Source organism: Oncorhynchus kisutch, linkage group LG13, assembly GCF_002021735.2.
Source record: "Oncorhynchus kisutch isolate 150728-3 linkage group LG13, Okis_V2, whole genome shotgun sequence".
Lineage (NCBI taxonomy): Eukaryota > Metazoa > Chordata > Actinopteri > Salmoniformes > Salmonidae > Oncorhynchus > Oncorhynchus kisutch.
In genome coordinates this window covers 59,017,813-59,040,319 of record NC_034186.2, presented here as the reverse complement: position 1 = coordinate 59,040,319, position 22,507 = coordinate 59,017,813, and the positions used below count along the sequence as shown (strand labels likewise).

The window sequence follows — 22,507 nt, the reverse complement described above, 5'->3', positions numbered from 1 at the left end:
AGCCTTCTGCCTCATGACTGACACACACACACACACACCTGTGCCTGAGCATATAATGAACTGGGAAACCCAGGGAATCAGTGAAACCAGGGTCAAATAGACTACAGCAGAAGAAACTGCATCACAGGTCGAGGTTAGAGGTGGGCATGAACCATAGACCATATATGAACCTCTCTTTCACCTTGACTTGGTGACACCATATTCAGTGATGCTCCAAATTAGATTTTGGCCCTCATCCGAAATGTGCTTTTTCGTGCATCTTTTGTTTAATGTATGATATCAAAATGTCAGATCAGTCTACGAAGACCTAATGTTGAATGATCCCTGTGCGCCGATTTGCCTTCATTATTGTGAGTGCGCGATATGAATCCACTGCACCCGCGGCACTTCCGTTCCACAGAAGGCGATTTGCACGAGCTCAGGCAGTGGAGAGATCCAGACACAAAGGAGGTGATTTGCTACTTGGCTGACGTTACTTTTAATATTGAATATGCCTCATGAGTTATAAAATATATTGAAGTTCTCTGAGTGTATTCAACTTGTTTTGTATTGGAAAAGACGGCTAGTTAACGACTCAACAGACACATTTGTGGTGACACTGCCTGGCTCAGGAAATAAATATTAACGTTAGCTAGCTCAAGCTAGTAACGTTAGTAACTAAACTAGTTTCACTATGGTGTAACCTTGTTTGCCAACTAACGTTAGCTAAGTTAAATATCTCAATGTTGAAAGGTTGAGGTGGGCGTAAACGTTGATGTAACTACAGTATTTTTCCGAACTTTCTAGCTTAACGTTGGCTAAGGTCTGGGCAGTCAAACGGTCGGCTAATAACGGGGGGCGAGAAAATCAGCAGGTCGGACGTTTGTGACTAGCGTTAACTAGCTAGCTAGATGATTATGCTAGCCAGCTGTTAATGTCCACTTAGTTAACCAAACCTAGTCCAACCAGCTTGACTTGGCACAAGCAATTGCAAACGTAAACTACTGTAGGCGAACTCGCTAGCAAACTGCTATAGCCTCTTTGCTCCAAGAGACCTTAATTTACACACAAATTAATGTGTTAGATCATTGTCTTAACGTTTCAGGACTCCAGGAGCGAAGAGGCCATAGCAAGTAACTCCAGACCAGAGATATTAGCTAGCAAGCTAACATTAATTACTGTGAAGAAGGCCCGAGAATGTTCCCATCAAATGGTTGGCCACAAAGACTTAACTAACTAGCTGTTGTTCACCACCATGGATCCATTTGTTCCTTCTGGGCGCCTTTAGTATTAGCTGACGGTAAGTTAGCTACAATTTCACATCATTCATTATCTATTACATTTGGGGAATAATGGAGGCTTGCTATATCAGGGCTGTCAAACATTGTTTGCTCAACCATCCATAATCACAACATTATTGCCAGAGGAGGGATGGGGGTGGCAGCTAGCCAATTACCTTTATTTCAACTGAGCACTAGCCAAGCAGCAAGCTGTATGGGACTCCCTAACCCAGTGGTTCCCAACCAGGGTACTTGGCCTATCCACAGAGGGTACTTGAAGACTCATGAGACCATAGGCCTACTGGTGAAATGTACATGAGGGGGTACTCTGGGCAGAGCAAAATTCCGTCGGTGTTACAGTAACTGAAAATTGTTGGAAACCTCTGCCATAACCTAACGTAGCAGGTGTAAAAGAAAACGCCTGAGTACACTTTCCACATCTAGGTTTCAGCAGAAAAGGAAGCTAGGTTGAATAAGCTGTATCCCCGTAAACCAGATGCATCAGGTTGTTGGCATCGCCGCTAAGCCTAGGGACTCCCTAAAAACATGCCACTTCGATACAGCTACGACCGGAAGTAACTCTTCCTAGCAAGTTAGGAGAGCATTTTCACTAAACCTTTTCCTAAACTTAACCTAATTCTCCTAACCTACTGCGTACCTTCTCCTAACCTACTACGAAAAGGTCACTTCCAGTCATAGCTGTGTTGAAGTGGCTTGTTTTTAGGTAATCTCAGCAAGCTATGTTGAGGTAGCCATTTTTCCTAGAACGTCAAAGGTGTTCTGTCATAACTGTAACGTTACTTAATTTTGCAATGGCTTGAAAGCAATTTCATTTGTCAAAGCTACTGCTTTTTTTCTTCAACTGCTGCATCACAATCGCATTGTAGGTTCCTTCTAATTTCTTGTCCAAACCGGTATGTCGGATAAGGATTCGTGTGTCAGCACCAGCTCTTCGTCTTCTTCCTCCTCCAATCAAAACAAACCGAAGGACACACCTTGCAAGAAACGGGAGAGCAAAGCCAGTATGAGCAAGACCTCCAAGCTGCTATCCACCAGCGCAAAGAGGTAACACACCCAAACCTCATTAAATATTGGCTGGTTGTCACACAACACCAACAATGTGACATTTAGTCAGAGGTATGGGTTAATCTCCTAGATGATTGTAGCTAGCACTAAAATGTTCTCTGTACTTTATTTGTTTAAAAATATTCTAGCCTCACTGTATTGGACCAAAATATCTGTGCCATTTCTTTACCTTTGGAAGTTCATGGCTGAGAAAACAAAGATGTGTAAGGTATGGCTGGGCAATCAATGATTGATCTGAAGGCATGTTTGTTTCTGCAGGATTCAGAAAGAGCTGGCAGATATCACGCTGGACCCTCCGCCAAACTGCAGGTTGGTTTTATTTGAGCTCATCTTCTCTTTTTCAATCCGCCCCCAGTGTTTTGCGTATTGCCATGGTCCTTACCTACAGGCGACTCTCCAAACAATAATTATTTTACCACTTATTCATAAAGGATTGCGTTACTTTCTGATTTCTCATGTTGTCCCATATGCTGTTAAAATAAAGCTGCACCTATTTTAATCAAAATGTTTTGACTGCTGGTGGTGTTTAGAAATCTACATGAAGCATAATTTTACGTCTCCCACATTGTTGGATCAGCCTTGTAGTCATCACTCTAGATAATTTCCACTACGTGTTCAGCATGTACCAAGGATGAAGGCTGATCTGCTCTGAGGAAGTCAATATGGGTCGCGATACAGAGGCACGTCATCAGGGATTGGTTGCGAATGGAGGCTTCTTTGAAGCTTGAGAGAGAATGTACTGTTCTCTCAAGCAATATAAAGCTGTGTGTTGGGTACCAACCCAAGGGATAATAGGCTCTAAACCGTTTCAGACAAGTTTTTTGCAGGTGCAGTAAGCTTTAAAGGGACAATTGATTCATCCATTTTGGGACTAAATGGGACTAAATATACCCATAACTTATTCTATAACCATATGAGCTTTGTTCAACTGTTGTACCCCATCATAACCCCCCCCCAAAAAAATATATAAGCTTGTTTCTCTCTGACATTTGTAAACAAAGTAAATGTTAACAAGCACTATATAGCCTCAAATGGTTAAAACAATTTTTTTTTTATCATGGATGGTCTGAATTTAAGTGGTTATATTTCTCTAGCCCTATCTCTCAGCTTTTTACGTAAACTGGTGAGGAGAATGCTTTAAGGTATTTGTCCCTTGTGGCAATGAGACGAAGTACACACACAAGTGACCTGAGCAATAACAAAGAACGTGGTCCAGTTAACACCAATTAGGGAGACTGTTCTCCTTTGGTTTTCCAGGTGGGTAACGACAAAGGAGTTGGCTAAAGTACAGATCTGTGGCCAGGCTAATAGTATAACATAATCTGTAACTTTATCTCATTTAATTCCAGCGCTGGTCCAAAAGGAGACAACATTTATGAGTGGAGGTCAACCATCCTGGGACCACCGGGCTCTGTTTACGAGGGAGGGGTCTTTTTCCTCGACATCGCCTTCACACCCGACTACCCCTTCAAACCACCCAAGGTACTGGGCAATCGTCAGCTACCAGTCACTTTTTACCCTCTACACTATAAAACGGTCATCTTGGTTTAGTCCCACGCAATAAATGGGACAGATTTAATTTTCGTGTTCTTCAGGGTATACACAGCAAAAAATGCAACCGGCGATGATTACAGTGTTTGTCATATTGTGCTGCTGCTAAATTGTTGCCACCACAGCAAAAAAGAAAACAAAAAACGAGACTCGCTTTCCAGATGCTAGAGAGCTATTTACATGTGTGCCTCTGTTTTGTGTGTGTGCGCGAGTCGGGTCATTGCCAGAGAAGGAGGGACCGTAAGGTAGCCTATGCAATTTCATCCATAACAACACTAACTAAATATCCAATTTGAAACACAGCTTGTAGCTTGGCTAGTTAGCTCACTAGTTAGTGTGCTAGTTTAATTCCATGTGCTAAAAACAAATCCAAACGTTTCATAAAAATGTGCTCAAATGAAATTCTATTATATTTGGATTGTTTTGTCACATTTGACAATTTCATTACAATATGGAATTTCTTTTTGAGAATGGTGAAATGAGGATGACTGAATTTCCTCCAGTTTCTAGAACACAGCAGGCAGCATATGTACAGTACTTACAATCCCTGCGTTTTGCCAGGATTTCCCTGTTAACATGTTGAAGTACTCTCATTAACCAACAGAGGGCATTTGACACCTCCACTTGGCTCATCGCACTCTAGCAATTCCTTGTGGCAGGCAGTGCGCCTGCAGGCTGACACTCAGTTGTCAGTTGAATGGCGTTTTCTTCCGACACATTGGTGCGTCTGGCTTCCCAGTTAAGTAGGTGGGTGTTAAGAAGCGAGGTTTGGTGGGTCATGTTTCCGAGGACGCATGACTCGATCTTCACCTCTCCCGAGCCCGTTAGAGAGTTGCAGCGATGAGGCAAGATCGTAATATCTTGATTACAAACAGAAAATGTAACCAATAAACCTGCTGTATGTAAAATGTTGTGTGATATAGCATGGAAAATAAATACGTGTGACTCTGGAGGACAACATAATGTTTGTTTCCAACATTAGAGCTGTTTTCCTCAAGAAGTAAAAATCTGCTTCGTGTTTTGTTTCCTTGCCACGATACTAACAAGTATTGCAATACTGGTATCATCCCGGCCCTACATGCTTTGTCTTCTCCCCCAATAAATGATGATCCACTTTAATAAATAGTTATACTGAACAAAAATATAAACTCAACATGCAACAACTTCAATGATTTTACTGAGTTACAGTTCATATAAGGAAATCAGTCAATTGAAATAAAATCATTAGACCTTAAATCTATGAATTTCACATGACCTGGCAGGGGCGCAGCCAATCAGAATAAGTTTTCTCCCACAAAGGGCCTCATTAGAGATACTTCTAAGTTTCATCAGCTGTCCTGGTGGCTAGTCTCAGATGATCCCACAGGGCTCCCGAGTGGTTAAGTACATGTTTTATTTTTAAGAAGCAGGATGTGGTGGCCCTGGGCTGGCATGTGGTCTGTGGTTGTGAGGCCCGGTTGGACGTACTGCCAAATTCTCTAAAACGACGTTGGAGACAGTTTATGGTAGAGAAATGAACATTCAATTCTCTGGCAACAGCTCTGGTGAACATTCCTGCAGTCAGCATGCCAATTGCACACTCCCTCAAAACGTATTTGTGGTATTGTGACAACTGCACATTTTAGAAGCATTTTATTGTCCCCAGCACAAGGTGCACCTGTGTAATAATGATCATGCTGTTTAGTTAGCTTCTTGATATGCCACACCTGTCAGGTGGCTTGATTATCAACAAAATAAGCTTTTGTGCCTGTGGAAAATGTCTGGGATCTTTTATTTCACCCCTTACATGTTGCGTTTATTTATGTTCAGTATAGATTTTGATATAGAGTCTCTAGCCTTGTTATGTTAAATATGCCTATAGCATGTACATTTTCTACTTTTGTTTTTTTCCTCAAGGTAACGTTTCGGACGAGGATCTACCACTGTAACATCAACAGTCAGGGGGTGATCTGTCTGGACATCCTGAAGGACAACTGGAGCCCCGCCCTCACCATCTCCAAGGTGCTGCTGTCCATCTGCTCTCTGCTCACAGACTCTAACCCAGGTAAGATATCCATCAGGGAGCCTAACTGGCTTCCTTGTCCCCTTTTACTAGTTTCTCTTCAGATCTGCACCTGTCCCAGACTGGAAATATGATATCAGAACTAATATTAGTATTCCTGACTCCTGAGAAGGGTCAAATTAAATCTGCAGGTAACATGGTAAATAAAAAATACCGGTCCATTTCTTTGGTGTAATTTTGTGATCAGATGTGGAGTACTTTTTTATTATGGGTATCACTTTGAGGCCCACACACAATGCCTTTTTATATTGCGTTTATAATTCCTTATCATACCACTAAATTGGCATAACTCATAAGTAGTTATAAAAGGCTTAATACATCACTTGAAGCAGAGTAATTGTTTCAGAATTCACCACCCTCTAACTGTTATTTCCCTCATGTTGTTTTTCACTTTCAGCTGATCCCCTGGTTGGAAGCATCGCCACCCAGTACACGACAAACAGAGCCGAGCATGATAGAACAGCCAAACAGTGGACGAAGCGGTACGCCACATAGGCCCATAGAGCACAGCCGTGTGGGGGGGATTTCTATTTCAGATTTTTAGTACTTTATTGTCTGGTATATTTTTTGGGTTCCTGATTAAGTTATCTGTGCAAATATGAAAATAAAGAAAAACAATGAAACAATATGTAATGTCATATATTTTATTACGCTCTGTAGGATTCTCCACTGCTTAGCTAATCTCCTGAAATTGAATAGGCTATCCCTCAAATATAATGCATAAACAGTGCCATAAAAACATGGATTTCACCTTTTGCCAATTCAACTTTTAATATGGAACTACAGTACAGTTGTACCACAATAGCTACAAATCTAAGTACTTTTTTTTACACAGTTCTGTTGTCCATGCTTATACTTTGAATAGCGTTTACCATGTTATTTTGCAATAACTAATCTCTCATTTAAAGAACCAATGGAATTTGGTGCTAAAGGAACAGTGCAAGCTCAAAAACATATCGAGGGTGCTTAGTTATGGTCAGATGAAGGATTAGTGATAAATTGCCTCTACTACAGTGCATTCAGGAAGTATTCAGACCCCCTTGACTTTTCCCCCATTTTGTTACATTACAGCCTTATTCTAAAATGGATTACAATGTTTTTTTCCCACCCTCATCGATCTATAAATAATAATCCCATATTGTCAAAGTAAAAACTGGTTTCTAGACATTTTAAAAACGTTTAAAAAAATAAATCCCATTTATATCAGTATTCAGACCCTTTACTCAGTACTTTGTTGAAGTACCTTTTGGCAGTGATTACAGCCTTGGTTCTTCTTGGGTATGACGCTACAAGCTTGGCACATGTTTATGGGGAGTTTCTCCCATTCTCTGCAGATCCTCTCAAACTCAGTCATATTGGATGGGGAGCATCACTGCACAGCTATTTTCAGGTCTCTCCAGAGATGTTCGATCGATCGGGTTCAAGTCCGGGCTCTGGCTGGGCAACTGAAGGACATTCAGAGACTTGTTCCGAAGCCACTCCTGCATTGTCTTGGCTGTGTGCTTAGGGTTGTCCTGTTATAGGGGAACTTTCAACTCAGTGTGAGGTCCTGAGCAGGTTTTCAACAAGGACCTCTACTTTGCGCCGCTCATCTTTCCCTCAACCCTGACTAGTCTCCCAGTCCTTGCCCCTGAAAAACATCCCCACAGCATGATGCTCCCACCACCATGCTTCACCATAGGGAGCCAGGTTTCCTCCAGATGTAAAGCTTGGCATTCAGGCCAAAGAGTTAAATCTTGGTTTCATCAGACCAGAGAATCTTGTTTGTCATGGTCTGCGAGTCCTTCAGGATCCTTTTGGCATACTCCAAGCGGGCTGTGGAGTGCTGCAGAGATGGGAGAACATTCCAGAAGAACAACCAGCTCCACAGAGGATCTCTGGAACTCTGTCAGAGTGACAATCGGGCTCTTGGTCACCTACCTGACCAAGGCCCTTCTCCCCAGATTGCTCAGTTTGGCCGGGCGGGCCAGCTCTAGGAAGAGTCTTGGTGGTTCCAATCTTCTTACATTTAAGAATGATGGAGTCCACTGTGTTCTTGGGGACCTTCAATGCTGCAGACATTTTTTGGTACCCAGATCTGTGCCTCGACACAATCCTGTCTCGGACTTCGTCAGACAATTCCTTCGACTTCATGGCTTGGTTTTTGCTCTGACATGCACTGTCAACTGTGGGATCTTTTGTATAGACAGGTGTGTGCCTTTCCAAATCATGTCCAATCAATTTAATTTATTACAGGTGGACTCAAGGATGATCAATGGAAACCGGATGCACTTGAGTCATAGAAAAGGGACTGAATACTTAGGTATTTCTGTTTTTTCTTTTGTATAAATTTGCAAACATTTCTAACCTGTTTTCACATTGTCATTATGGGGTATTGTGTGTAGATTTGAGGATAAAAAAAATCCAATATAGAATAAGGCTGTAATGTAACATAATGTTGAACAAGTGAAGGGGTCTGAATACTTTCCGAATGCACTGTATTTACAACATGCCAATGTGGCTTTGCAGCAGTCCAATAAGTGTCTGTTTTACCCTTTACAAAGAACAGCTGTTCTAAATGGACGTGAAATTATTTGAATGAAACTACAGTAACTTGGGCCCTGAGGTTTAAACCATGAAATGAATAACAGGTATGGCAATATCTGATTAGGAATAACTCTAGGTTTTGTATTTATTATTTTTGTTGAAAATGGACGTAATAGAAGCAATCTCTGGACAGAGTTTTAGATGCTCTTTTGGACAATGATTTTAAGCTGCATGAATATACATAAAAATGTATATTTACCAAAATATTACTACTTATGCAAGTAATTCCAATAATAACAACATATATATTTCCGTCTCACATGGACCCGAGACAGTCATTTAAAGTCCAAGTACACTCACTCATCAGTAGTATAAGCCGCATGACTTTTAATCAAATGAACTCTTGCCTGTCAAAATACATCTGGCATTTGAGGTTGACAGACTTTTACCTGCAGTGTGGTACTTAACTACTAGAGCAGTAGGTCTATGATAGGAATGATACAGGCTTTTTAATGTTAATGACGTCAGTGCTCAAATTTGTACACACACAGATTGTAACTTTCTAGCATATTGTTAATTATTGACATAAGACCTTAATAGTAGACCCTCTATGTACCGTTATGAGTTTGTGTAGCGTTTCAGTTATATTTCTGAACTACATGTTGCATTCCTTCTGTACAACCTTAATGTAATCCAATGGATATATCACAATGCACTGCCTATGGATTCACGTTATTGCGAGGCAGTCAATATGAGAGCAGTCCAGAGATTGGCTTGGAGCAGTCACGATTATGTTTATCATTGTGTTAAAGGTCCAATGCAGCCATTATTTGTTTGTCTCTATCAAATCATTTCTGGGTAACAATTAAGTACCTTACTGTGATTGTTTTTGTCCATTACAAATGAAAAACAAAGAACTTCTCAGAAAATCGCAATTTCTCAAGCAGTAATTTTGCTAGGACTGTTTGGGTGTGGTCTAAGTGGAGAGATGAAAATGGAAAACTAGTTGTTATTGGCGAGGTTTGAAATTCTTATTTGTATATTAACTAATTTATGATGTCACCAGGCAGGCCAAAAGTCTATCCCACCAAAACAGGCTGAAATGTCAGGTGGTCTTTTCAAACAGCTCTTACACTAAAAAGGCATTATCATTTTCACAGTATTATTCCATGCTCATAGTGTGGATATACAGTGTTTGTGTGTATAACACAGGCAATTCACGTTTTTGATTGCACTGAGCCTTTAAGTCTGCCTCTGGTCTGTAAAAGTGTGTCACTGGGTTAAAGTGACTTTCAAGCGCCCACGCAAGTGGGAGTGGCTGACAACTGGGTCACATGGTTAACACACTATTTAGAACATTGAGTACAGAAGAGTCATCGTACAGAAGAGTCATCCAACAAGGGAGTTGTCCAGCGTTTCTCATCTTGTTACAGATCTTTAAATATACAAAAACTATTCGGGTTGTAATAGATGCCATTGAAAAGTCGCGGGAACATTTTTGCTGAAAGAAGAGCAGAATTTGTTTTGTTCAGGATACTGACAGTGGAGTGCAGATAATTATATTAATGCCACGAATATTTACTACAGTAATGTAGTTGAGATTAAAATAAGAAACAGTGTTGAGCTTTAGATGATCGACGCTTTGAATTTGAGTTTAACCCGCTGTGCTACTAAGGATAATAGCACCTTGCAATCCTTACAGAAAACATCCAGTTGACATTGTGAAACAAGCGAGTTATTGACAAGACATTTAGTCAGCATAGGTTGCTTTCTCTAAAGATTCTCAGAATCGAGGTGCCTGCAGACATGGGCTCAATCAAGCCTGGTAAGACCGGCTTTATTATCCGTGCTATTACAATGTTACAATGTATCTTGTCATGTCATTTAAAGTGTCCACCTCTCGCTACATTGACCAGTTACTTTGTTGCAAATGTGTTACTTTGTTACAAATCTGGTGTTACTGTTGCTGTCAAGAATTAATGTGTCGTTCTAAGCATCGGTTCTAGAAAACGCTAGTAAAATCTGTTCACATTTTATTTAGTTGTGTGATTTTTACAAGTTATATATGGACCACAATTAGAAACCTAATAGATTATTTAGATTTTCTGTTCTGCTTATTGTCAAGCCATGTATGTTGATTAGGAATGCCACTGTGCTACGTTTTTTTTTTGTTTTGACACTACAATGTTCTGCTTTGCTTCACCTCACATGGACCAAGCTGCCTAGCCATGTGCCAATGCTTCTCGACTCTCACTGCTCATTGGCCGAGAACAGGCTGTGACGCAATCATTGCATAATTCTGCTCTGGGTCCAAGCTCGAGGGCTGTATGCAGGTCCACGTGAAACTGAAGGAGACAATTTTGGTGACCTAGATTTGCTCTCTTAGACATGACAGGTCCACATGTGGGTGGGTTTTGGAAGCGAATTGTCATAGCTGGTTAGGTAATCATGGCCATGTCTTCGAGAGCATTAACTACATTTAGGGCTACATAGTATAGTATAATATATTAATTTATGTTGATTTTGTTTTCTGAGCCTCCTGTACACCAAGCAACAGGTGAATTATTTTCCTAGCTGGGTTAATTTAGCCCATATTTAAGCATTTGGTTTTATAATGTCAACATTCTTATGGAATAACGTGATTTAACACCAAATGACTACAAGAATAACTTTGCTTTTGACAGAAACTAAAAGACAATATTATTCTGCCCTTTCAAGCAAAAGAGCAGTAACTGCTCATAAATTTAAACTTTGAAAAATGACTTCAGTGTTTTTTAATTGTCGAGACAAATTAATTGTAGTCAGATCATTGGAGATGTTTATTTTGTATTCATATCAATCACATTTATTTATAAAGCCCTTCTTACATCAGCTGAGGTCACGAAGTGCTGAACAGAAACCCAGCCTGTCACGTTCGTCGTAAAGAGGAGACCAAGGCGCGGCGTGATATGAATACATCTTCTATATTTAATGAAGACCACTTAAACAAACTATACAAAATAACCGTGAAGCTATACTATAAATGTGCATACACAGGCAACTAGACATAGACAATAACCCACGAAATACCCAAAGGTGGCTGCCTAAATATGGTCCCCAATTAGAGAGAACGATAAACAGCTGCCTCTAATTGAGAACCAATCTAGGCAACCATAGACATACATAAACACCTAGATAGTAAACAACCCCATAAACATACAAAACCCCTAGACAGTACAAAAACACATACATCACCCATGTCACACCCTGACTTAACCAAAACAATAAAGAAAACAAAGAATACTAAGGTCAGGGCGTGACACAGCCTAAAACCCCAAACAGCAAGCAATGCAGGTGTAGAAGCACGGTGGCTAGGAAATACTCCCTTGAAAGGCCGGAACCCAGGAAGAAACCTAGAGAGGATCCAGGCTATGAGGTGTGGCTAGTCCTCTTCTGGCTGTGCCGGGTGGAGATTATAACAGAACATGGCCAAGATGTTCAAATGTTCATAGATGACCAGCAGGGTCAAATAATAATAATCACAGTGGTTGTAGAGGGTGCAACAAGTCAGCACCTCAGGATTAAATGTCAGTTGGCTTTTCATAGCCAATCATTCAGAGTATCTCTACCAATCCTGCTGTCTCTAGTGAGTTGAAAACAGCAGGTCTGGGACAAGGTAGCACGTCCGGTGAACAGGTCAAGGTTCCATAGCCGCAGGCAGAACAGTTGAAACTGGAGCAGCAGTACAACCGGGTGGACTGGGGACAGCAAGGAGTCATCTGGCCAGGTAGCCCTGAGGCATGGTCCTAGGGTTCAAGTCCTCCAAGAGAAAGAAAGAGAGAGAGAGAGAATTAGAGAGCATACTTAAATTCTCACAGGACACCGGATAAGACAGGAGAAATACTCCAGATATACAGACCCTAGCCCCCCGACACAAACTATTGCAGCATAAATACTGGAGGCTGAGACAGGAGGGGTCGGGAGACACTGTGGACCCGTCCAACGATACCCCCGGACAAGGCAAAACAGGCAGGATGTAACCCCACCCACTTTGCCAAAGCACATCCCCCACACCACTAGAGGGATATCTTCAACCACCAACTTACTATCCTGAGACAAGGCCGAGTATAGCCCACGAAGATCTCCACGGCACGAACCCAAGGGGGGCCACCAACCTGTACAGGAAGATCACGTCAGTGACTCAACCCACTCAAGTGACGCACCCCTCCTAGGGACGGCATGGAAGAGGACCAGTAAGCCAGTGACTCAGCCCCTGTAATAGAGTTAGAGGCAGATAATCCCAGTGGAGAGAGGGGAACCGGCCAGGCAGAGACTCCTGGGCCAAACTACACTCAATCATAGGACCTATTGAAGAGATGCGTCTTCAATAAAGACTTAAAGGTCGAGACCGAGTCTGCGTCTTTCACATGGATAAGCAGACCATTCCATAAAAATGGAGCTCTAAAGGAGAAAGCCCTGCCTCTGTTTGCTTAGAAATTCTAGGGACAGTAAGGAAGCCTGCGTCTTGTGACCGTAGCATACGTGTAGGTATGTACGGCAGGACCAAATCGGAAAGATAGGTACGAGCAAGCCCATGAAATGCTTTGTAGGTTAGCAGTAAAACCTTGAAATCAGCCCTATCTTGAAATTGACCCTGACAGCATTTACTGCCTTCTTGCTTGGTACTCCAACTGGAATTACCGTTTCTTTCTAACACAAACTTGTGTTCATACATTTATTTGTATGTGGCTGTCAGTGTCATATAGTTTGATACTTGTTTCAACAAACAACAATAAATAATGCCATGTTAAACCACAGTAACTGCAGCCCAAAGCTTAGTGATTCAAGGTAAAAAGCAATAACTGAGGTGAACGATTGCATTTACTGCTTTTTTCCTTGGCTTCACTAACTTTTTCCAGCTACTGCAAACATGACATCCCATTTTATCTGAAACACATTTTGTCCAAATGATAAATCATGTATTTAATGTATAAAAAATGTCAACACATTTTTGACCAAGAGTGCAGTTACTGCTCTTTTGTTTTGTAGATGGCAGTATTATTTAACATAATATAGTATTGAAGAACTGAGAAACCCAACCCCAACCTAGATGGAAAATAAATGTTAAAGTGCATACAAATGATTCCAGAAACACATTAGTTTTCACATTACACTGCAAAGTGTCATGTTTTGAAGGTACACCATTATGTAATTTAGGTCAAATGGAAGATATTTGCGATTTTGATTAGGTTTCGGGGTATCATGTAACACACCTTATCATCCTGTGCCCAAAAGTCTTTAAATCAAGTATTTTTGTGATTATTAGTGTTTTGGTTCAAACGTTTTCTTCAATAGTGGTGACATGTATGACCCTGACTTGGACTGCAGGCTTTGCTGTACTTTTTGGTATAACTGTACACACTCATAGAGCCAACTTGTTATGTAACAGTGGTGTTATTCAAATGCCACCTGAATGAGGTAGTAAAAACAGGTCAAACACCAGGATGAATGAACGAAGGGGGGAAACAGTCTGGCATAAGTCCTGCTCTATATTGGGTGTGGCAAGGGCAAACAGGCAGATGTTTTATCAGATTGTATTATGTTAGATTATATTATATTATATTATGTTTATATATGGTTTATTATTTACCTTTGACCTAGTTTCCATCACTATTATAACCTTACTCTGACTTACAATGGGGTAAAAACTTTTTAAAGATTATGAAGATCTTGACGTCAATATTATGTTTTTGATATGACGTATATTTGACTTATATTCCACTAACCTTTTGTCTTTTTTCCCCTTCTCCCCTCAGGTGGTGTAATAGCCTACATCTCTTCTGGCTCCGCCTCCAGCCCGGAGTGCTGTTTGAGTGACAGCTGCAGCAGCGGCTACCTGTACTCCTCTCCGCCTCATCCCTCACTGCCAAGCCGGGCAGTAGGAATCATGGTGGACATCGCCAGCCCTACCACAGCCAAGCACCCACGTAGCCACGGCACAGACAAGACTGGGCGATCCACCTCCACCAAGAGCAGCATCACCAGTGAGTGCATTTCAGCCCTGGAAATACATTCAGTATGGCAAGGATACTAGATTTATTCAGAATGACAAAGGATAGGAAATGCATTGTATGAGTTGCCACACTAATCCAGGTAATAGGTGCATTTCATATTCTCAAGTCTACATGAGTCATCATCGTGTACAGGTGGAATAGCACATTTGTTAGAGAGGTGTGAATTAGTAGTAACATTGCTGTGCGTTTCTCCTTACAGAGATCAACGGCATGGTGTTGTTGTGTAAGGTGTGCGGCGACGTGGCCTCGGGGTTCCACTATGGCGTCCACGCCTGCGAGGGCTGCAAGGTAAGACTAGTCCTGACTGCTTCTCACGGAATGCCACACTGCCAGTCCAAGGCTTCATTCATGTTGTTCAATGGCTCTGTGTCGTAAGTGTTTTGACAGTGTCGTTCCTGTTTTAACTAGGTAATAACCGCGCACAAACTATGTTCTCTGTGATTGTTCTCAGGGTTTCTTCAGGAGGAGCATCCAGCATAGCATCCGGTATAAGAAGTGCCTGAAGATGGAGAACTGCACCGTCATAAGGATCAACAGGAACCGCTGTCAGCAGTGCCGCTTCAAGAAGTGTCTGGCTGTGGGCATGTCTAGAGACTGTGAGTCTTCACTTTTAAATGTACATAGAAAATAATAACGGCATTTTTCCCATAGGGAAATACAATGGTTAATGGTGTGAGGGGTTTCCTTTTACAAGTTGGATGGATTGACTGACTGTTGGGATATCTGAGCCCTTATTAGTGATATATGTACTAATGTGTGTTATATTTGATTTCCTTCTCCAGCTGTTAGGTTTGGCCGCATCCCAAAGAGAGAGAAGCAGCGCATGCTGCTGGAGATGCAGAACGCCATGAACAACATGATGATGAACAACAACAGCCAGCTCCACAGTATGCTCCACGGCACCCAGAGTCCACCCTGCCCCATGGAAGGGCTCCCCAATGACGGCAGCTCCTCTTCATCCGCCTCTTCTTCTTCCTCTATCTCGTCTTCATCAGGCTCCAACCCTTCCTCACCCTGTTCCGCTCAAGACTCCATGGAGACCAGCTCCGCCTCTTCCTGTTCATCGGATAGCGGCGATGACGAGGTTCCTCCTTCCAGGGTGTGTCACCAGGGCACATTCACGTACCGCCGTGAGCAGCAACAGTCCATCAAAGAGGAACCGGAGGAGTCACCTTCGCCGGTCGCCAGGGAAACTGAAAAAGACAGGAGAGACAGCCGCATGGAGGAACTGCAGGAGAGCTGGAAACGCTGCGACCAAGACACCAGGGGTTACCAACCTAGTTGCAACAGCCATCAACACGTCACCAACGGTCCATACCGGGAAGAGAGAGTTGTTTACCAGCAGCAGCCTGCGCAGCTAAACGGCGCCCCCAGTGGTAGAATGCCAGAAGATTCCTACAGCCTACATCACAGGAGCCACAACACAATGCACAACATACAGACCGTCTCCAATGGTTACAGTAGACCATCATACAGCCTACAGGACCATAAGACAAACATGGTGAGTGTCCTTTTATCATTTAATTAGCCATCGTTGAAACATTGAGGAGATTGAAGGTCTCTTTACAAAATGTTACAGTAGAAATGCATTGTATACTGCACACCTGAAATTACCCCATAACCATGCCTAAAGCACACATGGAAAAGACCTAAAAAAGGCCTATCCTCTAAATCCCCTCCATTTAGTTTCTTCTGCATTATTACTCCAGCATTCTGTTTTCCATAACTGAGGGCCCTGTTCTCGACTCTTGTCACCCCAGGTCACTCCTAGTCTCTATGTGGACCCCAGCCAGCGCAGCCAGGAGATCTGGGAGGAGTTCTCCCTGAGTTTCATCCCGGCCGTGCGCGAGGTGGTGGAGTTTGCCAAGAGGATCCCGGGCTTCCGAGACCTCTCCGAGTACGACCAAGTCAGCCTGCTCAAAAACGGAACATTTGAGGTAAGAATCCCTGGACTCTCTGATACCAAAAATTGATCTTTCCCAACTCTGGCTGTCGTGTTCCAACTGAACATTGCACTCTCTTTAACTCTGAGTGTTGAATTGGCTAAATATATTACAGTCTGTAGATATGTTATGACAGAGTATCAGTGTATTTGAACTCAACATTGAATTCTCTGCATTATCACTGTTGAATTCTGCCAGTATGGTGCTAGTCACCATAAACCCCTGTTCTAACACACCCTCTCTCCCACCTCTCTCTCTCCAGGTGCTTATGGTGCGCTTCGCTTCTCTGTTCGACGTGGCCGAGCGCACCGTGACCTTCCTGACGGGGAAGTGTTACAGCTTGGAGCTGCTGCGCTCGCTGCGGGCCGGGCAGCTGCTCACCTCCATGTGTGACTTCAGCGAGAAGCTGGCCGCTCTGCAGCTGGACAAGGATGAGATGAGCCTCTTCATTGCTGTCGTCCTCGTCTCCGCCGGTAAATAACACTGTCCCTGTAAACAGTGTCCTTGTAAAACACAGTGTCCTTGTAAAACACAGTGTCCTTGTAAAACACAGTGTCCTTGTAAAACACAGTGTCCTTGTAAAACACAGTGTCCTTGTAAAACAGTGTCCTTTTTAACAGCGTCCTCGTCTCCGCCGGTAAATAACACTGTCCCTGTAAACAGTGTCCTTGTAAAACACAGTGTCCTTGTAAAACACAGTGTCCTTGTAAAACACAGTGTCCTTGTAAAACACAGTGTCCTTGTAAAACACAGTGTCCTTGTAAAACAGTGTCCTTTTTAACACACTGTAATTGTAAACACACTGGTTGGTTGGCTGGCTGTCCTCTAGCTGGCTGGCTGTCCTCTGTCTGACTGGTTGGCTGGTTGGCTGACTGTATTATGGTCCTGTGTCTAAAATGGCACCCTATTCCCTATATAGTGCACTACTTTGGTCAAAAGTGCCATTTAAATCGTAGTCCTGTACATACCATTCAGCCACTGGTGTTAACACACAATACTTATGTGTACGATTAAAATTAAAGCCTTCTTTGATACTGACTGTTCTTATGCTCTGTTCTGTGATCAGATCGTTCGGGGATCCAGGACTTGAAGTCAGTGGAGGCGCTGCAGGACACGCTGATCCGAGCGCTGCGGAGTCTGATCATGACGAACCACGCCAACGAGACTACCACCTTCACCAAGCTGCTGCTGAAGCTGCCCGAGCTGCGCTCCCTCAACAACATACACTCTGAAGAACTGCTAGCCTTCAAAGTGCACTCACAATAGGGCTCATCTGACTCCTAATACCCTCCTTCCACACTTTAAAACCAGGACTGACTTCCTCTGCCACTCCTATACCAGGACCAAGGGGAGACCTTGGTCCTGGAAATGATAAAGTGCAGAACTACTTGGTTTTGTTTGTTAAAGCCGTTTAATTCCAAAGTGTATTGCTCACGAGCAATGTGAATGTGATGATTATTCTATCTTTTGGATGTTTCAAACGACGCGCAATATCAATTGGTCACTGTTTTCGACCCAATATGTTTGATAAAAGCACTCAAGACTCAATGTAAACATCTATATCAAAAATAATGCTTGATTAATCAGATAATTGCTGCAATTGCATGGCTATCCTTAGGTGAACAACTTGACGTTGTCGCTCCCAACCCTCCGAGGAAGGAGTCATTTCTTTATTTTTGAATTGTTCAACTGCATTGTCATGTTTACTGTCCTTTGTGTACATAGGGTATTTCATTTGTCTGAATATTTGGAATATTTTATTATTTGCCTGTCTTTGTCTCAGCTGCCTCTACTACGCCTCCTTCTGGGGACTTGTTGATAGTACACTTTTTCAGCAACACAACTTTTGCACATTGTGTTGTGGACCTCAACCTCCAAAATCTCACATGCCACCACAGACCCACATCATGTGCGCATGATGTGAACACGGATGATACTAAAGTGTTCCTTCACTGATTCCCCACCTTCCTCACAGTGAGGAGTTACTGGGTGGTTTTGACTTTACCTCCTGGCATTTCAGCACAGCACTGACTTTTAAGATGGATATTGTTTCCCCATCTGTTGTTTTTTTTGGGAATGTCTATTTTTCTCCTTTTACGGACAAGATTGCAGTTTGTAAATAAATAGTTATGCCATATCTATCATATATATATATATATAAGTAGTATAAATAAATACAAGTGAAATTATTTACGGTCTTGAGTTTTTTGTGTGCAATATGTTTGGACTCATTTGGTGATCTAATATGAGCGTCTATGAGGGGTAAAGCATTAAGAACTGTAGGTTTGTGGTTAGTTACATTGCGATATCATTTGTAGGGGTTACTGTATTGTACAGTGATTTTCCATATTACAAACCAGGTCCAATTAAGTGGCTTAAAGCACAGGTGTCAAATTCATTCCAAGGAGGGCCGAGTGTCTGCGGGTGATTGATGAATTAATGTCACTAATTAGTAAGGAACTCTACACATCTATTTGTCTAGGGCTTAATTGAAAGGAAGAACCAAAAACCTGCAGACACTAGGCCCTCCATGGAATGAGTTTAACAACCCTCGCTTAAAGTGACCACCCAACTCTGTAACCAAAACGTGGACCTGAAATGCAATGACTAAGTTCCTCCACAAGGGCGCGCTGTCCACTTTTATGTCGTACCACTATTTCCATGGTGGAAACTGATTTTAATACAGTGTAGAAATGTGCAGATGATTATTTCAGCAGAGGAGCTGCCCAGAGACCGACAGAAGTGGAGTCTTTGTAGCTGGTTTATACGCTAGCCAAGTTAACGGATGCCTGAGTGTAAGTAGCAAAGTACACTCAATTCAATACAGTTCTGACTTATGAATAAGTTATAGCTTGTATCTTACTGATGTAAGACCTTGCATTATAATGCCCCGAAGAAGCAATGAGCAGAAATATTTTTTAAATATTTGTATAGTTTTATGGACAGTGATAGTTAGAATGTAGGAGGGAGACAGGAAGAGCTGAGATGGGATTCATACCCAAGTCGCCAGGGATATATGTGTTTCGGAAACTGGGAGGCCAACCATTACGCCAGACTCCGGCACAATGAGAATCAATTCCGTCCTAGAATAACACATTTCATTTCAGTGCTCAGAGAATGATGTTTTACACATAGTGTCAACAGGGATTGACGCACGGTTGCACCAACAGAGCTGTGAACAAACCACGCCCCAAAATATTAGAATGAGACGCTTCTACATTTTAATTATCACTAAAAGAGGAAATAACCATTGACCTCGGCCTAAGCACAGAGCTACTGCAGTGAGAAGTATATTGACCTGGCCACCATAGACAACATGTGGGATATGACCACACTGAATACCATTACAGCTGATTATACTGACTTGGCCTGGATAGGACTGTATGATAACATTACCAACTGGACATGGTCATTGGCTAATAGCACTGGTGAGAAAGATCCAAGGTTTCTAAACTGGTGGACTGGTCAACCTGAATAATAAGCATAGCGATCAGCACTGTGTAAACGATAGAGAGGAAAATGGGTATGGTGTAGAGACTGGAATGATGTGCCCTGTAGTGATCGAAAATCCTTTGCTATGATGGTCAGAGCCATACACAAACGGCTCCGTCAAATCAACAGCAACTGTGGAATGGTTTCCACTATGGAAATTATACATTGTATTGGGACTTGACAGGATTGTGGTTGGGTTTGAATGTCCTAGTGTGACATTTAAGGAATTTCATTTTATTGTTCGTTTTACAGTAAGAGTATAATGTTTATCTCACGGTATACATAAAACAACAAAAAGTGTGCAGAGGTTTGGTAACAAAATCAAAATAATAAAATTGATGTGTGCAGTGTTTTCTCAAGTGTAATCTGCAAATTGTTGTTCATTTGTGTTGCATTTAATAATTTGTGTAAGTAATTATGTAGTCTGTTCCGCTGCTTTGAAGATACTTAATATTTTGAGTAAATGTTTTATATATATTTTGTAATGTTTCTGGTTCATTACAATGTTGGACAATGATAATATAGCTCAGCCATTTTCAATGAAACAATTGTGTCATCATTTGAATACTCTGCTCTGTGTCACATGACCCATGGTATAATCCATGCAACTCATCTATCTACTGGTGAAGGATCTTCATTTGATCCGTCTTTTTCTTTCCTGCACCACACGAAATGCAGATGGGCTTCATAATTTACATAAATTCACTGAAAACCTGCACTAACATATGGTTATATTAACAGTATTGCACTTTTTAGGTGACTAATAGCCTAACCACCCATCAACCAACATTATGGACTAAACATTCAAATCCTGTTGCTGCAGAATTATTTTTCTGTGGCAATACCAGTCAAATTTAGATCCTACAACTGAATTAATTGTCTTTTACAAATATGGGGCAAGTGCAGATGAATGTCAGCTTCCAGTCTTAATTCCACATAGATTAGTTACAACATGGTCCCAAAACAGAGACAGTATGGATGTCCTCAATCCCCATTGGCCATAGATGCCCCATTTTGAATAACCATGGCAACCATACATCAATCAAGAAGATGGTTTTCCTTTGTTCGCTTCTTAATAGGCCTGACACTTTCCCTTTAGAAAATCAAACCCCCATTTCAAAAGAGTTTGATTGAACATTGGCGGCTTTAAAGCCACTTTGTCCCGATCATCCTGTTGCTGGTTGTGTAACAGCCCGTATAAAAGATATATAACTCCAATAAATAACTATTTAAAGATGTGATGAGCTGAGTGAGGGCTAACAACAGGCTGTAAACAGCTAAAAAGCAAAGCTAATGTTAAAGAAAATGTTGCCTTCACTCGTAGTATCTCTTTTCCAATTCTTCCCTTTTTAAGGGTGGGAAGAAGAGTATCTGTCATTCCTTCCAGAACTAAGCTACAAGGATATTCCCTAGGCTTTGGAATGGGATGGGTGCTGTGACCCATCATTCAGGGTGAGTGGGGCAGAGTCCCACAGAGACCCACATTTTGAGCCCCACATTTTTAGCAAAATATAATAATAACATATATAAATATATATATTTCTTTGGGCTTGCATGTTATTGCATGTATTTTGGCATTAATACGTGTCACATATCAGTTTGCAAACAATGTAAAAAAAAAAATACAGTATATCATTGAGTTAACCTAAAGCCTCATACAAACATGTTTTATTGAGTAGGGCAGCTCCAATATGCAGGTGTTTCAGCCTAGCTCAGTGCTTTCTGTGGTGGTGGAGTAAGCCATCAGAAAATAAACTCAGCAAACTTAACATGTGCAAATATTTGTATGAACATAACAAGATTCAACAACTGAGAGATAAACTGAACAAGTTCAACAGACATGTGACTAACAGAAATTTAATAATGTGTCCATGAACAAAGGGGGGATCAAAATCAAAGTAACAGTCAGTATCTGGTGTGGCCACCAGCTGCATTAAGTACTGCAGTGCATCTCCTCCTCATGGACTGCACCAGATTTGCCAGTTCTTGCTGTGAGATGTTACCCCATTCTTCCACCAAGGCACCTGCAAGTTCCCGGACTTTTATGGGGGGGAATGGCCCTAGCCCTCACCCTCCGATCCAACAGGTCCCAGACGTGCTCAGTGGGAGATCCGGGCTCTTCACTGGCCATGGCAGAACACTGACATTCCTGTCTTGCAGGAAATCACGCACAGGATGAGCAGTATGGCTGGTGGCATTGTCATGCTGGAGGGTCATGTCAAGATGAGCCTGCTGGAAGGGTACCAAATGAGGGAGGAGGATGTCTTCCCTGTAACGCACAGTATTGAGATTCCCTGCAATGACAACAAGTTCAGTTCGATGATGCTGTGACACACCTCCCCAGACCATGACGGACCCTCCACCTCCAAATCGCTCCCGCTCCAGAGTACAGGCCTCGGTGTAACGCTCATTCCGACCATCACCCCTGGTGAGACAAAACCGCAACTCGTCAGTGAAGAGCACTTTTTGCCAGTCCTGTCTGGTGAGGACCTGCCTTACAACAGGCCTACAAGCCCTCAGTCCAGCCTCTCTCAG

General features: G+C 42.1%; 2 protein-coding genes across 4 annotated transcripts; both read left to right on the top strand.

Annotated features, from left to right (window-relative positions):
- Window positions 1–84: 84 nt before the first annotated feature.
- Window positions 85–6,586, top strand: LOC109902075 (ubiquitin-conjugating enzyme E2 E1). Of its 3 annotated transcripts, none has more exons than XM_020498142.2 (6): window positions 85–450; window positions 2,147–2,324; window positions 2,604–2,654; window positions 3,695–3,827; window positions 5,793–5,940; window positions 6,356–6,586. In XM_020498142.2, the coding sequence occupies exons 2-6, from the start codon at window positions 2,176–2,178 to the stop codon at window positions 6,451–6,453; spliced, it is 579 nt and encodes a 192-aa protein (XP_020353731.1). In that variant the 5' UTR covers window positions 85–450; window positions 2,147–2,175; the 3' UTR covers window positions 6,454–6,586. The 3 variants fall into 3 exon arrangements, with proteins under 3 accessions (XP_020353731.1, XP_020353730.1, XP_031642574.1); XM_020498141.2 differs by having other exon boundaries at window positions 126–450; window positions 2,188–2,324; XM_031786714.1 differs by lacking the exon at window positions 85–450 and adding an exon at window positions 610–1,279.
- Window positions 6,587–9,827: 3,241 nt separating this feature from the next.
- Window positions 9,828–18,669, top strand: nr1d2a (nuclear receptor subfamily 1, group D, member 2a). The gene is made up of 8 exons (XM_020498143.2): window positions 9,828–10,309; window positions 14,280–14,507; window positions 14,737–14,825; window positions 14,989–15,133; window positions 15,320–16,038; window positions 16,298–16,474; window positions 16,743–16,953; window positions 17,547–18,669. Exons 1-8 carry the CDS (start codon window positions 10,291–10,293, stop codon window positions 17,744–17,746), a joined length of 1,788 nt encoding a protein of 595 aa, XP_020353732.1. The 5' UTR covers window positions 9,828–10,290; the 3' UTR covers window positions 17,747–18,669.
- Window positions 18,670–22,507: the final 3,838 nt, after the last annotated feature.

What these genes read in the sequence shown, in the direction of transcription:
- LOC109902075 (XM_020498141.2), top strand. Translation starts at nt 364, where the DNA reads ATGAATCCACTGCACCCGCGGCACTTCCGTTCCACAGAAGGCGATTTG. An exon ending in CTATCCACCAGCGCAAAGAG is followed by an intron (nt 2,325 to 2,603) that starts GTAACACACCCA and finishes TTGTTTCTGCAG; the next exon opens with GATTCAGAAAGAGCTGGCAG. An exon ending in GCTCACAGACTCTAACCCAG is followed by an intron (nt 5,941 to 6,355) that starts GTAAGATATCCA and finishes TTTCACTTTCAG; the next exon opens with CTGATCCCCTGGTTGGAAGC.
- nr1d2a (XM_020498143.2), top strand. An exon ending in AGGACCATAAGACAAACATG is followed by an intron (nt 16,039 to 16,297) that starts GTGAGTGTCCTT and finishes TTGTCACCCCAG; the next exon opens with GTCACTCCTAGTCTCTATGT. An exon ending in TCAAAAACGGAACATTTGAG is followed by an intron (nt 16,475 to 16,742) that starts GTAAGAATCCCT and finishes CTCTCTCTCCAG; the next exon opens with GTGCTTATGGTGCGCTTCGC.